Source organism: Lissotriton vulgaris, chromosome 4_1 (assembly GCF_964263255.1).
Source record: "Lissotriton vulgaris chromosome 4_1, aLisVul1.2, whole genome shotgun sequence".
NCBI lineage: Eukaryota > Metazoa > Chordata > Amphibia > Caudata > Salamandridae > Lissotriton > Lissotriton vulgaris.
The window spans coordinates 1,625,378,937-1,625,395,225 of NC_141691.1; the positions used below are offsets into that span (position 1 = coordinate 1,625,378,937).

The 16,289-nt window shown below is 42.2% G+C and overlaps 1 protein-coding gene across 1 annotated transcript in view; it reads right to left on the minus strand.

Moving 5' to 3' along the window:
- The window catches only part of JPH1 (junctophilin 1), a 588,508-nt gene extending 577,655 nt beyond the window's left edge, over window positions 1-10,853 (minus strand). Inside the window, exon 1 of the mRNA XM_086965899.1 lies at window positions 10,314-10,853. Within this exon, the coding sequence (XP_086822025.1) occupies window positions 10,314-10,692 (379 nt within the window). The 5' untranslated portion in view covers window positions 10,693-10,853. The remainder of the gene's footprint in view (window positions 1-10,313) is intronic.
- Between the last annotated feature and the right edge of the window lie 5,436 nt (window positions 10,854-16,289).

Below are 16,289 nucleotides of genomic sequence, written 5' to 3' on the forward strand. Positions count from 1 at the left end.
GATGGTAAGGATGTGAAAGAGATTGCAGGATGAATGGAAGGAGCATTATAGCAAAGAGAATAGCCTTAGTGAAATTTGGAAATATTTAAACAAATGTAGATCAGATAAGCAGTGCTTACATAAGAAAGGGAAAGCATTTTGGAAAATAAAAAATGAGTTAAAGGGAAAATTGGTTTTTGCTGAGTAAAAGGAAAAGTAGTACCTCCAGAATGGTTAAGGAAGAGACTTTTGTAATTATGGAATGAAACACATTTAGGAATTACAAAAATAAGAGGAGGATTAAACATCTGTACAGCTAGATTGGGATATATTTAGTGGAGAAAAGTGGGATAAGAAACTGTGGTTAGTGTAAGAAATAGGATACATTGCAAGTCACTCTGGGATCACTTTGTGTACAATGGAGTGTCTTAGCAGTATGCCATGGGAGGTATTAGAAATCATTATTAAGGACCAAGTAGGTGGAGCTTCAAATTTACGTTATTGTGTTAATCAATTATTTCTCCTAACGGCAGGAACTAGAATGTAGGTCTTGAGAAATTTAAAAAGGTGATAAAAATAGTGATGTACTGATAAATAGCAGCAGGCAAGGTAGGAAAATTGAGGTAAATTCAAAGCTATGGGAGTACAGCACTACAACTAATAATGTGACTGGGTATGTCCATTTTGGAACATGAGAGAACAGATTGCTTTTACAAAGAGACAATTTATGATAGAATGGTCTCCGTAAGACAATATTTCATGAGAGCAATGACTGACAGTATACAAAGAGTACAAAGATGGAACACATTGTGCAAACAAGCACTGGCAAAGCCAATATGTCTCAGCAGTAAAAGGTCTAAACATTGGCTTTGCCAAAGCTAGTTTGCATTTACTAATGACAAAAGAACCATGAGGACACCCGAATGCATAGGCTGCCATTTCTGAATGAAATTTCCATCAAAGAAAACCTCTCTAAGATGGGCACCTTTGCCCAAGCATGCTCTGTGATGCATAGGCGCGATGTGATGCATGTAGCCATTCATGAGCATGTATGATGCAAGCATCATGGCGCACCAGCATCTTATTTGGAATGTCCAACTTACCATTCGAACATGGCCAACAGGCATTTTAGATTATTAAATTGAAAGTTTTTAAACAAAAATGAATAATCAGTGCACAACAGCACCAGAAAAATGAAATGAGTCGCCACATTAACAGTTTCATCAGCTGGCTCTCACAATAAAATGAATAACATATTGACTGCTGAAAAATAAAGGGAAAAAGCCTCTTCAAGTCAGCATTTGAGGGATACAATTTGTCTATCAGAATATTATGAGACCAAAATGCCCTCCATTGGGAAAAAAACACAAAGCAGGGAAGAAAACTACTTAATCAAAGCGAAAAGTTTGAAGAAAGAAAACAAAGTCATCCAGTCAAGAGCAAGAAGCTGACCCGAAATCTGATAAGTATATGTTATGTAATAGAAATGACAGGCCTTTGACATGCAGCTAAAGCAGTCTGTAGCAGGGACTGTGCTCTGATTAAAAGTACATGGTATTTAGGTAGAATTAAAGTGGGTACTGCCAACCTACCTGTAAGTCCCTGGTATATGGTACGGCATGTAGGTTTAAAGACCCAGTAGACTTAATACACTTAAGAATGCACTACTGCGGTATCTGCTGTGATTTTAAAAGCCAGCCCTGCCTTGCAGGTTGCTTTAAAGTTGAATTATATGCAAATTCAACTTCAGAATTAAAGGCACTTCCAAAGCAGTAAATGATCTTATTGTTACAAATGTCATCCCTAAGGTCTCCCTAATGAGCCCTAGAGAAAGGGTGCTTGTAACTACAGGGCTCCAAAAATCCACTGGCATTGTTGCATAAAGTGCTATATTTAGGGAATACTCTAAAAAAAGTCTCTAACTTCTGTGTAAGACTAACTGACTTTTGACCTCTGTCCCTGAAAGTGGAGCAAAGGTGACAAAATAACAATATTTAAAGGCATCATTATTGCTCACAAAGTGAAAGGACAATAAAGATGCCATTAAACCGTGTCACATTTGTTGGCTTTCAGAGACAGAGGTCAAATGTCAGAAAGTCAGTTTGCCTTTCTACATTTCTTTTTCTGTCACTGAAGTTAGATGAGTTTGAAAAGTGAACTGTGTTACAGTTGAACTGTGCAAAGCATGTGAAATAAACAGGCTGTAAGAGGCTTTTCTCTAACACAACATTGAAATAGCTAAGTGTACTGTTTTAACAGTTCAAATATATTTCATTAGTTATAGACACATTTTTGTAATTCTGCTGTGAAAAAAATATTTTTTATGCTCAAAACAAATTCAAACCTTTTACTTGGTGATGTTCAAATTTTAAATATTTTTGCTGAAACCCAATTTCAAAACATTGTTTATGCGCCATTATCAGTGAAGCTACATGTTAGTGGGAAAGTTTTGTGGCCATTTCAATGGAAAATATGCTATCTGTAAACAGCAGTGCACTACTACATCATGCTTTAGTAATAGATTTATGAAAGGTGAGCTGCACAGGGATGGTGGCCTGCTGGGGACACCAGACCCCCATATCTGTGTTTGATTTTACAATAAAACAACTTTTTTTCCATATGAAGGCCATTTTCCTCAAAGGAAAACAAGATGAGTTAAAAAAATATAAAGAAAAGTGTAAAAAAATGTAAGGGCACTGCTCTTTAAAATATTTTTGCACCCATTCACAAAGGGGAAGTTAGAGAGAGAAGGTCAAACAAAAGAGCACAATCCTAGAGCACATGTAAAGAAAAAGACTAATAGGTCTTGAACTTGTAGTGTCCACAACACTTAAGCTGTCTGTATTAGATGTTATCAATCTTTGGACAAGACAAAGGAGCAGAAAAGGAGTTCAAATTTTCATTTTCTTTATTTGTAGATCCATAAAATCACAGTTGATAGGAAACAGCCGACACGTGTTTCGTCAGTACTAACAATAGGTACTATGACTTTTTCAAGGCTAAAAGAAGAAATTGGTTCGGCGCATGTAACCTGGTGTCATTAGATACGACAGAAACAGTGGGACTCAGGGATCATGAATAGTAGAAAAAAGTCCATGTGATCCTATAGAGTGACTCCAATTGTTGTAGTGTGGAGAAAGGCAACTTGAAATGTCATCTCAAGCTCAGAGGACGGTCAAAGATTCCCGTAAACATTGGGAGGTGTGTCCAAAAACAATATTTGTTTAAGCCTCCCTGTGGGAGGTTTATGGATAGTAATCCACACTCTATCAAGTAGGAGAATCCTGAGTCGGGGTGATGTGGGCTAGTGGAGCACACATAACTGCAGGCTGCTGCAGCCTTGCCTCGAAGAAGTATAGAGGCTGAAAGAAGAATTGTACAAAAACCAAATGTAATAATCCAAAATAATGTGAAAGCACAAAGGGGAAGTTGTTCCCTGGTACCCCTTCCTGCTTGCGAGTGGCTTACCACCTACTTGAAGTAGACAGTAAACTTCAAGTGTTTTGCTTCCAAAACAATTGTACATACCATTCTGACTCGCAATTAGGACGGGGCGCACTTGGCACGCCCCTTCCTAATAGCGTCTTGCAAACACTATTTTGCAAGTCACCTACTCGCAAAATAGTGTTTGTACATGCCACCACCCTTTTTTGCAGTCGCAAACAGCTTTATTTTCCAATTGTGACTGCAAATAAACAGTCATAAATCTGGCCCAAATAGGCAAGCCAGGAATTATGTGTACCCTACATATGGGCTTTAATCTGGATATACATGGAGCAAACATTTAGTCTAGTTAATAAAAAGTTTTTTTGTACAGCATAGATAGTGAACTTGGATATTTGAAGGCGCTCTCACGTAATAAAGAAAAAGGCGGCTCCATAAGACTAAATATTTGCCTAGGTTCACACAATTTGAGAACAGTTTATGAGTAAAGTACATTACAGTTAGGTCGAGTAAATTATTCAAGTTACTAGACCCGCGGGTCTAGTCACATTTTTATGATTTTTCGAGCCCTGGACAATAAGCAGGGGCATTATAAAAGAAGTGTTACATACCCTAGTGAGGGAAAAACTTCCCATTTCGTTTTCCCCGTTGTCATTTATTGGCTCCATAGGCTAACATAGGAATACTTTAATGATGTATAGCTATTGATAGAAAGGATCTAAAAATGTAATTCAAGGACTCAAAATGATAGTTATGATAAATCCAACAATGTGCCACTGTTAAAATTATAATGACCAATTTAGAAAAAAAAAGTTATAGAACTGTCTTTTCTGTAGGCCAATATCAAGCCTTGCAGCTGCCCTCTCCTGATTGGCTAGCGTCTGCCACATTGAGCCAAGCTGTCTTTGTGAGGTGTGAAGTGGCCTGCTAGAGAGACAAAGGATTTCAGTGAGAGAAGAACTGAAACTGCAGAAGCAGAAAGCAGAATGAGGGTGGGGTGGTCAAACTGGTTTTCAATTGGAGAACGGCACTTTGAGACAACACATGCTCAACTCCATATCCAGCACCCCCAGCCACACGGGAGCTCCTGTAATTTGGTTATAGAAAGGGCTGGAAGGGAAGTATTAGGGAAACTGGGCCACACCAGTGGGATGGCTTAGCCTGATCTAACCATTCAGGAAACAATTTCTCCATCTTGGATTTTGGAAGAATAGTGCTTTCTGGTGCAAAAATATGCCACACTTTGTTGGAAGTTGTCATATACCAGTGTGGCACCCTTTACTCCATTAGTCAGGGGTGTTACCACTGCCTGACGCCCAGGATGAGTACATAAATATGGATGGACTGAGAAGCAACTCAGATCTGCTGCCTGAAACTAAAAGAAGGACGGCCCGGCTGCAAACCTGATCTCCACCCTAAAGGGCTGCACTTTGAAGGCTGCACATTCTGGAACTACAGCCGTAAAAACACTGCCTAACTTTAAGAAGCATTAATGAGTGTACTTCCTGCAAGTTACAGGTTAAGAGAGCCCACTTGCATCATCTCCATCCAGAAGTTCCCATGCTGGAGAGTGTCCGGTGGAGGTTTAAGGATTTGGCAAGGTGCATTGTGGGAATTGTAGTCCCAGCATCCCAAGAACAATCTCAGAGCTTCTAGGCCCCTGGATTGGTGTTGTGGACACTTTGAAACCTCAATGAGACCTACTGGGAGAAGTTCCAGAAATTTGGAGCAAATTTTCTAAAAAAGCTCCATAAAGCTGACCAAGTGCATTGTGGGATTTGTAGTCCCAGACCCCAAGAGGCAAACCAGAGCATCTGAACCCTAGGCTGGTGCTGTGGGCTATTTTCCTGCATTAAGAAATACTTCTAGAAGTAATTGTAAAGAACTCTTGACTTTGCCCCGGTGAAGCGCAACCTTTTTTAAACCTTAAACCGTTATTTGCTTCTAATCACTAGTTTTACTTTTAATCTTTAAAAATTCATATCTCTAGTCCCCAACATTGGATGTGTGTCATTTTGGTGTCTATTTGTTCATAATATTATAATCTATTTTTATAAATTAGAGTTGATTTGTATTGTGTGTTGTGTCTTACCTATTAAATGTTTTGGTATTTTAAATGCTCTACACACCTATCTACTACATTAAGTCTGCCTGCTCGTTGCAAGCTACCAAGGGAATAATTTATTGTGACCTTGACTGGACCTTATATTATGATACTGGCCTTATTAGTAGAGGTAGGTCCATAGCTACACCTACTAATAAACCACTTTCCAAAAGTCAAGAAATTCACCAGGATAGATATGAAAGAAGGAGCATTTTAGGAAGTTTTAAGTGTTATAAGTCATAACCAATGCTCAATGCTGAGAGATAATACAGTTCGGCATACGATCTGTTTGCCGATGTGCAATCACAGCGAGGAAAGTGAGATTCAAGTTCATCTAGGTCATTTAAGAGACTTCTGGTGATTGGATGGATTGGGTGTAAAATGAGTGAGTCAGCTTTACAAAGAGGAAATGTTCACTGTGGTTTGCAGTCTGGTGTTCCCATTCAAAGCCAAAGTGATGAACATATACACAACAAATTAGGGGCACAAGAGTAGGCTCCTGAGATAAAGTTAGATTACGGTAATGACTTGGGTGATAGTGGTAATGAGGAGAATCTTTTATCAGAGCTTTGAGTGGAGCCAAGTGGGCGTACTCAGCTGAAGGGCTCAAGGGACACATCATGGCTGAAGGTAAGTAAGAGGAAGTTAGGCTTAACCCGTATGCCGCAGCCACGATTTTGCGGCAGTGCGGCACTTCCGCAAAACGGGAGGGGCCGCGTCAGCCGTTAGACGTGCGCAGCACTACGAAGGTAGTGCTCGTGACGTCCAACGGCCGTCGGCAGCACTTAAGGGGTTAACGATTTGAGATAAGGTAATTTCAGATTTTCATCCTGGATGTGAGTCAACCTTCTTTATTTTTACATTAAAGCGCGCTCTTACTTGCAAGAATATTTGTGTTATTCCTTCAAGTAGGGGGATGTAGTGTTGGTATGCATTTCCTTCCCTTTGTCACATGTGCACTTATTTTCCATAATCCTTCCCATTCCGAATTCTAAGGAGAAAAATATTGACTTGAAAAGTAGTAACTTGGCTTTATCTCTGGACCTAATCATGCCCAGAGCTGTGCTTAAATGACTATTTCCCTCAAGAAAGCAGATGGATATTTACACTGGGTGCTCATAAGACACCATTTCAGGGAGCTTTCAAAAAAACACAAGGGAAACCCTACTCACAGAGAACCAGGGTAAGTACTGTTTGTCAAGTACAAACCGTTCTTGTGGGAACAATAATGAACTATAGTGGTAAATATGATGCACAATGGCAATAATATTGGTCATTGCACCAGACAGACGCTCGGGAGGAGACAGGTGTAGCGGCTGCATGCGTCTATCACTGGTTGAATCAGCAGAATTTCCCTGACGGGACACATCTTGTTCCCACACCCTCGCCATCCACCGGAGGCACCATATGGATAACACTCCTCAAGAAGGTCTGTAACATAGGCACTGGCATCCACCTTGTCTCATCCCGTACCGCGAGCCTCTCCCTCTTCCCTCACACTGAGCACCCGGCTGGGTCCAGTGTGAGTACTCTCTTTAATTTCTCACTTGACCGGTGTTCTTCACTTCCCACACTTGGTTGCGCATACTGATTGTTCTTTTTCAGATGTCCCTATTCTATTAGGTTCTGAAGAGACCCTGTACCCCTGAAGGGGTCGAAACGCCGTCGACATAAAAGAGAAACAAATCATTGTATCAGCACTGATTACTGTACACAGTGTCTAAAAACATTGTTAAAGTTAGAATGGGTCATTTTCCAAGTAATGGAAACCAAGTTGTAAATGTCAAAAATGTCACTAGTCCGTTTTTCTTTGGTTCCAATACATACTGGGGACACTAAGCACTTACTGCTGTATATATGTGCAAATATTATAAATGGGGGTGGGGTCGCACACTACTCACACTAATCAGGGATGGCGAAGACAGCGAAGATAGCAGAAGATCGAAAGATGCATCGCAAACACGTTACTACATTGACCAGAGTCCTTAGGGGCGACACCGCCGGTGTCTGAGTAGTGTGCGACCCCACCCCCATTTATATGTGCAAATATGTTTGAATATCCGATATAAACTGAAAATACTCAATCACACTGTATTCGGCCTCCTCTCTGTCTGAAATCCACATAACCCAATATTACTGCCATTCTGCATCATATTTACCACTTTAGTTCATCATTGTTCCCACAAGAACCGTTGTTTCTTGACATACCATTTCAGGGAGGGCAGCTGGGGACGTGCAGAAAGCTTGCTTCACAAAGCATCTATAAAAATGTGTTTAGGTTAAAAGAGGGTTGTGAGTTGTAGTGAAACCTAAAAGGTGCAAAGTGTAATGTCATTTGCTTGCATTGAAACATTAATGTGGGCATATAGGGTGCTGACTGACAACAATGTTTTCGAAAAAGGCATGGGAAGAGCAAATAACTCATTATTAGAGGTGAGTTAGCCAAGCTCGAGCCTGAACCCAGAGTCTTTCTCCGCGCGAGGTCCTGTTGGAACTATGGCCCTATCTTTCAAGTACCTTCTGCCTGCCACCCTACCTCTACCCAGGATGGGCCATATGACCAGAGTTGCAGACTTTGGAACTACGGAACCAGGTTTGCGTCTTGGCATCACTCAGCTTCCTGGGTTTCTGAGCAAAAACACTCAATATCCCTGTGCCTATAAAAAAAAAAAATCAACGTGACGTGTAATGTAACTGGTGCTCACCTAAAATGCTCCAATACCTTTGTGACGATTTTGCGCTATATTAAAACTGCAGGAAAATGCACAATGAGGAAAAAACTCAGCATTAACATAAACAAGGAAGGACATTTACATAAATTATTTAGAGGCTGATTTGTACAACGTGAAATCAAAAAACTTGAAAAATGATTACTTCCTTGCCTAAATTTTATGATCTTAGGCAAATAATGTATTTCACCAAAACTTCCTTTCTTTCATTTGCACATATGAAAGCAATTTCAAATATGTAAATTAAGAATACCAGTTGTACAAAAATATTTTGTGATTAATGCAATAGGCTACAATGTTGCTCTATAATAATATAGGCCACGTATGTATAATGTTGCTGTATAAGGGCCAAGTACAGAGTTTATATGACAACTGTCATGCCTCTTAGTTCACTAATGGTTCATGTTTAAAAGCCACCACTTTTATTAAGCGCCTCAATGCAGTGCTATAATATATATCAATGTTAAAAGCGTACACGTGTTGAAAAAATAAAGTTTTGGGAAATTTGTAGAGGCTTTATCATATTTTACGTGATGTTTGTTGTATGATTTAAACAGTAAACGCGTTCAGGGCTCAGCTCGTGCATACATTCTAAGAGCCAAACAAGACACTTGGATCGGCTCTCCCTGTTGACTCGCCCACTTCTGCTTACTATGGTAAGGAACACTTTTACCACGGGTGGGTAGCGAAGTTGCGTAAATTTGAATAGGCAGCTGCAATGATCGCTGTTAGAGTAAGTATTTGGGGAGAGCAACCAGTCAACACTAAAAAGTTCACTTCATTTCCATAAAGAAAGATACTGAGATGCAAAGGGCGCCTTATATTATGGCTGAGGGGTACACTTAAGCATAAGCTACTAGTATAAACAATGTTCAGCTAGGAGCATTTTGGCAAAGCCAGCTGGCTTCCATAGCAGTGAGGGAAGAAGTGTTGCTGCTGGCGACCGTGTCTGATCGAAAGGCTTAAAAGTGCAGACTGCTAGTTCTCAGATGCACTCAGTGGCAGATGTGTGCACGCTGCTGATGGCGTCAGTTTTTGTGAAGGGGCCGATTCTGGCGACAGATGTAGTGAGTAGTAAACGTTTGAAGACTGCTGTTGGGGTTCAACAAGAACAGTATAAGTGCGTAGCCTGCTGGTGTCAGCTGGAGAGTGTGGCAGAAGTGTGCAGGCGTTTAAAGACGCGCATGATATTCAAGTGCAGACTGCTGGTATGGGGTGGGGCCTTACGGGCACAGAATGCTGCTGGCGTCCGATAACGTAAACTGTGTACAAGCGCAGACAGCTACTGTCTCGTGCAACCAGGACAATGCACATCCAATGAAGGGGTTGAAACCGAAACCTAAGGTGCAGAGACTAATGTTTTCTGTAGCAAGGTGTACACGTGGTGCAGGCTGCACGACGTACGAGGTGCAGCATCGGCCGTATGGTGGGAATAACAATGGTTATCGAGAGGCACATGGTGTAAGTTGAAGATGTTATTTTTAGTGGAGTGCAGGCTGTTGAGGACATATGAAATGGAGGATACTAGACGCTCGGTTAGAAGTTAAGTTAGGAAGCGAAAGGCGATGCATATCGCTGGGTTTATCTAAAGCACGGTCGAGAAGATGCAGGTTGATGGTATTTTTAAGCAAGGATTTTTTGTCGTTATGGTTCCTGGGGAAGGGAGCACCGAAATGCACACAGTGCAGATTACTCCGGCTATTCTCAATAAGGAATGCCCGGTACAAGCTGCTGAGGCCAGTATGAAAGATGCACGTGCTGCAAGTTGCCTCGTGTTATTTGCAGACTTTGCTCAGATTAACTGCATCACTGAGTGGTGCAGCGCATTGCTTCTGTGGTCCTGGCTGGTACTAAATTTGGAAGCCATGCTGAGTGACAGAGCATGTGCACTGGGCTCGCTCTGGGAGCAGCCTCGAGGCACGGGTGCTGCGTGGTTAGCTCCACGCCCCTCTGCCAGTGACAGCGCACAGGATGTTTTAAGCTCCACACTCGGCACCTGTTCCCCACACATACTTCGAACCGGGACTCGCCGGCAGGTGTCTTCCACAGTCACTCACCTCCGTCCCCATAAGTCTCCACTCCGTAGCCGTCCTGTAGGCCGTTGCTCCAAGTGCCCTCATAGCGCGCGGGGGTAGCGAGACTCTGGCGCACCCCGTAGCGCCCCTTGAAGCCGTGCGCCCACTCCCCGCGGTAGAGCCAGCGCCCCTTGCTCTCAATGCCCAGTCCATGGCGCTTGCCCTGCGCCCAGTAGCCTTGGTAGGTGTTGCCGCTGGGCCAGGTGTAGGTGCCCGCCACCTCGAAGCCGTGCGCCCAGGAGCCCGCGTACTCGCCCTGGCCGCGAGGACCCGTGCAGATGCCATGCCCGTGCGCCTTGCCATCCTCCCAGCCGCCGCAGTACGTGCCGCCGTCGTCGAAGTCGAACCGGCCGCCCGTCATTCAGAAGCAGCGCGCGCACAGGAAGGCAGCGGCTCGAAGACAAGCGAGCGCTGGGAGGCGGCTGGAGGCTGGAAGCGGGCGGCACGCGCTGCTGTCGCTCCGGCCGAGGCAGAGCGCGAGCGAGGAGGCACTGTCAGCGAACGACCACTCAGCTGCCGCTCAACCGGTGCCGTCACACGGGACACGCCTACCCCCCACGGTCTGCCACGCCCCTTCCTCGATCCTCGTGTCAGCTTCTGAAGGGTCAACACTGGAGCTCGTGGGTGTGCGAGTGGTAGCGTTCTAGGGCCGCTAGCAGCTACCTGCGGGAGAGCCCGGAGAGGAGTACACCCACTCTCTGCCAATAAAAAGTTCATAGTTGCCTTATATCCTCATCAGAAAATAAAACGCGTCACCAATACCATTGAACATAGCTCTCTGGTTATCGTACCTAGCCTAAGCTGTCAGCGCTGCTTTGCAGTTTCTCGCAAATTGGCAAGCTAGTCCGCCGCTACCTAGAATATCGAGAAGTTGTTTTTGAGTGAGTCCGATGATTGGTTTTGTTGTATTGCAGATACTCTAGCTTTTAAATTCAAATCAGTATTAAATTAAGAACATCTGGTTACAGTTGGGGTCACTGCGTTAGGGGCGCAACTAGGCACTGAAATGGGTTTTGGGGTCAGGGGTTAAACGGTCTACCAAAGGAGGGAAGGGTAACACTTCCAAAGGGGCGGCGAACTATAGAATACATACAAGAAAGTCAAGTGATCATTTATGCATTTTAAACACAGTGGTGAAACCCAATACGATTGCAACAAATATGTTTTAGTGGATTTGACAATGTTTTTTGGCTACTGACAGAGACTTAAGAAATGGGAGTTAGTGGTTTGAAATCTTGAAAAGCAGGATCTACTTATTTTAAAACACATCACTTTAGAACCAGTTATGGGAACATTAGTTCAAGACAACTACCCTTTCCTCATTTTAACAATTCTCTGAAAATTCTTTCTACAAAATAACAATGAGCTCATTAAATATTTTTAATTCCATCTTGAAGGACACTTCGTTTTTACTGTTGACCAAAGAGTTGTTTTCAGTACTGATCAGGAGATTGTAACATCTGCTTCTTTAAGACAGCTCATATGTAGAGGAAGGGACAACCTTGAACAGGGCTCAAGAGAAACACATCAGGCACACAACATAGTTACCAGTTTTTCATTGTAGCACAACATCAAGTAGTGCATAAAGTAGTGGTGTTATAATCTTTCCACATATGTGTGTGTGTATATATATAAATATATACACACACACACACATAAAATACAGTTCAGTTAATACTCTACTAAGCATTATTAAACTAATTTCAATTATTGAAAACACACCTAGATTAAAACTAGTGGAAAGTTTAAATGCTTTAGGTGTGATGGCGCGCGGGTGATGAAGCGAGTTTTTTAAAATTAATTATGTTTTCACTCGCTGAGTTAAACCTCCATAATAAAATAATATTATTAATGAGTTTTGCATGATTTGTATTAATTCAACCTAGAATAATGTGCATTTACATGAACATGAGGGAATTAACAATATGTGCTCTTATTTTTTTTTTTTTTTTGTCCTCATATTTGCCCTTGGAAACCAAACAATAACGATCAGTTAGAGGGGATAACTAAGACACTGACCCAGATTAACTGAGGGGGACTTTCATGGATCCTACCGGGGTATCCCGCAGTGCCAAGCATCAACACCTCAATGATCGTCGAATGGTACCAACTGGACTAGCGTACTGCTCAATACAACCCAGATTGTAACCGATGTCGCCCTAGTTGGGTATGTATAAAAGGCGAGGATCGAATAGACGACCCAACAGGCAGCAAAATCATAGGTCATGGGGAAAAAAAAAAAAAAAAAAACCATTACCAATTCAAAAGTAGCCAAAATCTTCTCTTGTGTTGGTTACCTTCTCTAGCCATGTCTAATTTAGACATCTGTAACATTGCTGCACGCCAATCGGTAAAAAGAGGGGGTGTCTTATCTTTCCACCGTCTGCATATTTCTCTTCTAGCTAGCAAACAACTATAGAAGACCAATTTTTTACACATGCCGTCGAGCTCTGGTATAATACCAAAGAAAATTAACATGGGACTAGGATTAACTTGCGAGCCTATTGCTAACGAGAGAGAAGCACAGATGTCATTCCAAATTATTGATATAAACGGACACTCAAAAAACATATGGGTATCTGATGCTGCTACCAGGCCACATCTAGGGCATGCCACCTGATCAGCGACGGCTCGTGGAGGGAGTTACGGTGGGGCAGGAGGGTGGGGAGGGGGAGGGGCAGGGTGGAGGTTGCTAAAAACCGGCATATGGATAATTGCAGGTAAGTAAACAATTTAATTAATAAAACTAATTTCGTAGCTCGCACTGCATTGCATTTTGCGATGCAAGGCGCACTACGAAAAATACTATCGTGAATGCTGAGCCCAAAGCAATAACAGAAGCTATTGCCCATCTACCGTAAGGATCTACCTGTTTTGAAATTAGCCTTGCCTTGATAGATTTTTTAAAAAGAATGGCCACCCCCCTAATGTGTGAAGCTTGTGAAGTAATGACCCCAAAGTCTATCCATTTGTTCTTACACAGCAGATTTTGCATTTCATTCTCTGCCAAGTGTGTCTCCTGGAGCACTAATACTTGTGCAACAGAATCTCGTAAATATTGCATGATAATGTTCCTTCTTGGGGTAGTGCGGAGACCATTAGTGTTCCAGGATAAAATGCGTATATTATGCATTATACTGAAACTGAATTACCAGAACCAAGGGCCAATACTGCCAATCTATGGATAATGAATTGTACATATTCATAACTTTCCCCTCCAAGAACTGTTTTAAAGGACATTTAAGAGGACAAATTTAGCAGAGGGGGCAAAGGGAGGGTGAAAGGGAAGGTGAAAGGAGGTTTGAGGAAGAAATGTGCTTCCATTATTACTAAAGAAGTAAGTAAATCACCCATTTCCCTAAAAACGGAATCAAAAGATACTCCCCCTGCCTCTGAAGTTGTCACAGCTACTACTATTACTGATTTTGGGGAGCTAGACTGCACAATTAATGGAGTGAGGGGTCCAGGGTTAAAGGGACTAAATGCTGATATTGACGCTGACACTGTTACTATTTCTGCCACTAACATAGCTGGAATAGAGAATAAAATACTATCAACTTACTTAACAGGTCAGGTTAAGGCAAAGCGTTCATATACCCCTAAAACAGCCAAAACTAAATCAAAGACCTTGGTCTCTACCTCAAAAATAACTCCCTCATTGCGCTCCTACTTTAAAGTGGTCCCCCAAGTGCTGCGGTTAGGGAATAGCCCCCCTCCCCCTTGCGGGGCCGAAGGAAGGTGATACTGTTCTTGAAACCCGGAAGGCTGCTAAAGTGGTGTTAGGTTCCCCTATTGAGGATATGGAGGGTGCAGCGAGTACAAACGCCCTTACAAACGCCCTTACTATTGCTCCAGATGGCCCAGAAGGATTGGAACTACAAAACGAAACCGCAACCACTATGCCCAGTGAAATTAGTAATATGGTGATCCATAATAACAGTGATAAGTGCATGGAAGCTAATGATGATCAATTGTTCTCCCCTACATTAGGAGAGGTTAGTCAAGTGGGGCTAGTCGATTGTCAGACCCTTACTAATTTGGAGCAGGCTATGCCTTCTGTGTCTTCACTGGTTCTGTTCAACCCTTTAGCCCCACCACTCCCGCTTGCTCCTCCGAGCATAGCAGCAGGGCTAAGCCTGCAGTCAATCCTTCAAGAAGCAGGCTCTATAGCTTCTACTAGGAATCAGGAAGATCCTAGCTCTTTCCAGGATACCACCCAAGCCTTGAATAGTGATCTGGTGTCCACACTGCAGGCCTCTTTCCAGACAATGTTTACATCTTTGGCGGCAGATATTAAAAAGGGGTTGGAGACTTCCGCATCCAATCAAGCTGATATTCGGTGTTACTGTCAATCGCTTGACAGTAAGCTAGGTGATCTTACTACTAGAACAGAAACGCTTGAAGATTCTGTCGCGGAAGTGAATATTAACCTGAGCGCCACAAAAACTGAACTAACAAACCTCAGACAAGAAAATCAGAGCTTGTCCGATAGGATGGAGACTTTGGAAAATCATGCACGGAGGAACAATTTGCGAATTTTGAATATTCCCGAGGAGAAAGAGGGCTCAGACATTAAACAATTCGTGGTCTCCCTGTTAAAGGAAGCGTTAAGATTGGACTTGTCTGAGCAAGAAATAGCTTTGGACATCCAGTGCATTCACAGAGAGCCTTTTCGAAAGAATCCTCAGAGAACTAAACCCAGAAAAGTTTTGGTCAACTTTCTTACCTACTCCCTTAAAGAAACCATTCTGAATATAGCATTGAAACAGAAGGTGGTAAATGCTAAGGGGTTTAACTTCCAGATCAGATCAGACCTGTCTAGGATAACGCTTGATAGACAGTGGGAGCTTGGTAAGAGGCTGGAAGCGTTCAGGAGTCAGGGGGCCGTAGCCCAGTTGGTCTTCCCTGCAGCACTAAGAGTAATGTATAAGAACACAATGCACAACATAAGAACAGTGCAGGCCGCAGATGAATTCCTCTTAAGTATGGGTAGAAGGTCGGAGTCTCCTAAGTAGTTCCGATCTACTTTCTATACTATCTGCTTCTGGGTTTATACTAGTTACTTTTCTATTTCCCTTGTCTGATCTCGGTAGAGTTTTTGAGGCTTGCTTAAATTATCTCGTAAAGGGTTTAAGATTCTACTCCTTGTATTGAGTTAAAGAGACTAAATATTCTAAATACAAGAATAAATACAGTAATACAATAATATGGGAGGTATATAGTACACAGTGAAATGCATATGTGCAAAAAAAAAAAAAAAAAAGGGATGGAAAGGGGGGAAGAAAGAAGAAGGGTAAAAGAAAGGGAAAAAAAGAAAAAAAAAAAAGGGGGAAAGAATAATAATTAAAAAAAAAAAGAACTCTTTATCTCCTGTCAATATATTTTTGTCAAACTGGGTAATAATATTATATTTACTCACGATTCACTTTTCCACTTTTGATTCTCTTTAGGTCTTTCCTCTAAATTTTGGCACTTTGTCAGTGGTGGCCGGGGTCCATAGCGGGGCGCTATCTCTCTGGTTAATCCAGATAGAACATTATGTGCTCTTGTTGCATTTGCCAGTTCGTTCAAAAATGATAAATTAACTTTGTCTTTCCGTTTTGTCAACATTAATTGCGGCTATTTAAATAATGGCATGTGCTTATTTTTAAATGTGCTTTCGTCTATGTCGTGTCTGTTATGTGGCAAAAGCTCGTGGAGAATCCTGAGGCTCGTGTGAAAAGTCTCTATGTTTGCTGCTTTCTCTGTGCTTGAAGCTAGGTAACATAAAGTAATGGGTTACCATTAGTGAAGGGGGTGGGTAACAGAATGACTTTCATTACTTGAATTAATTAATGTTTTGTGTTTCCTTGCATACTAGTGCTACGAAAAAGAGGCCTGAGGCCCAGCTTTAAGATGGATGTTTTGGAGTCCTGTCATGATGAGCAGAGCGCAGCAAAGAATAAAAAAAAGTTTGTC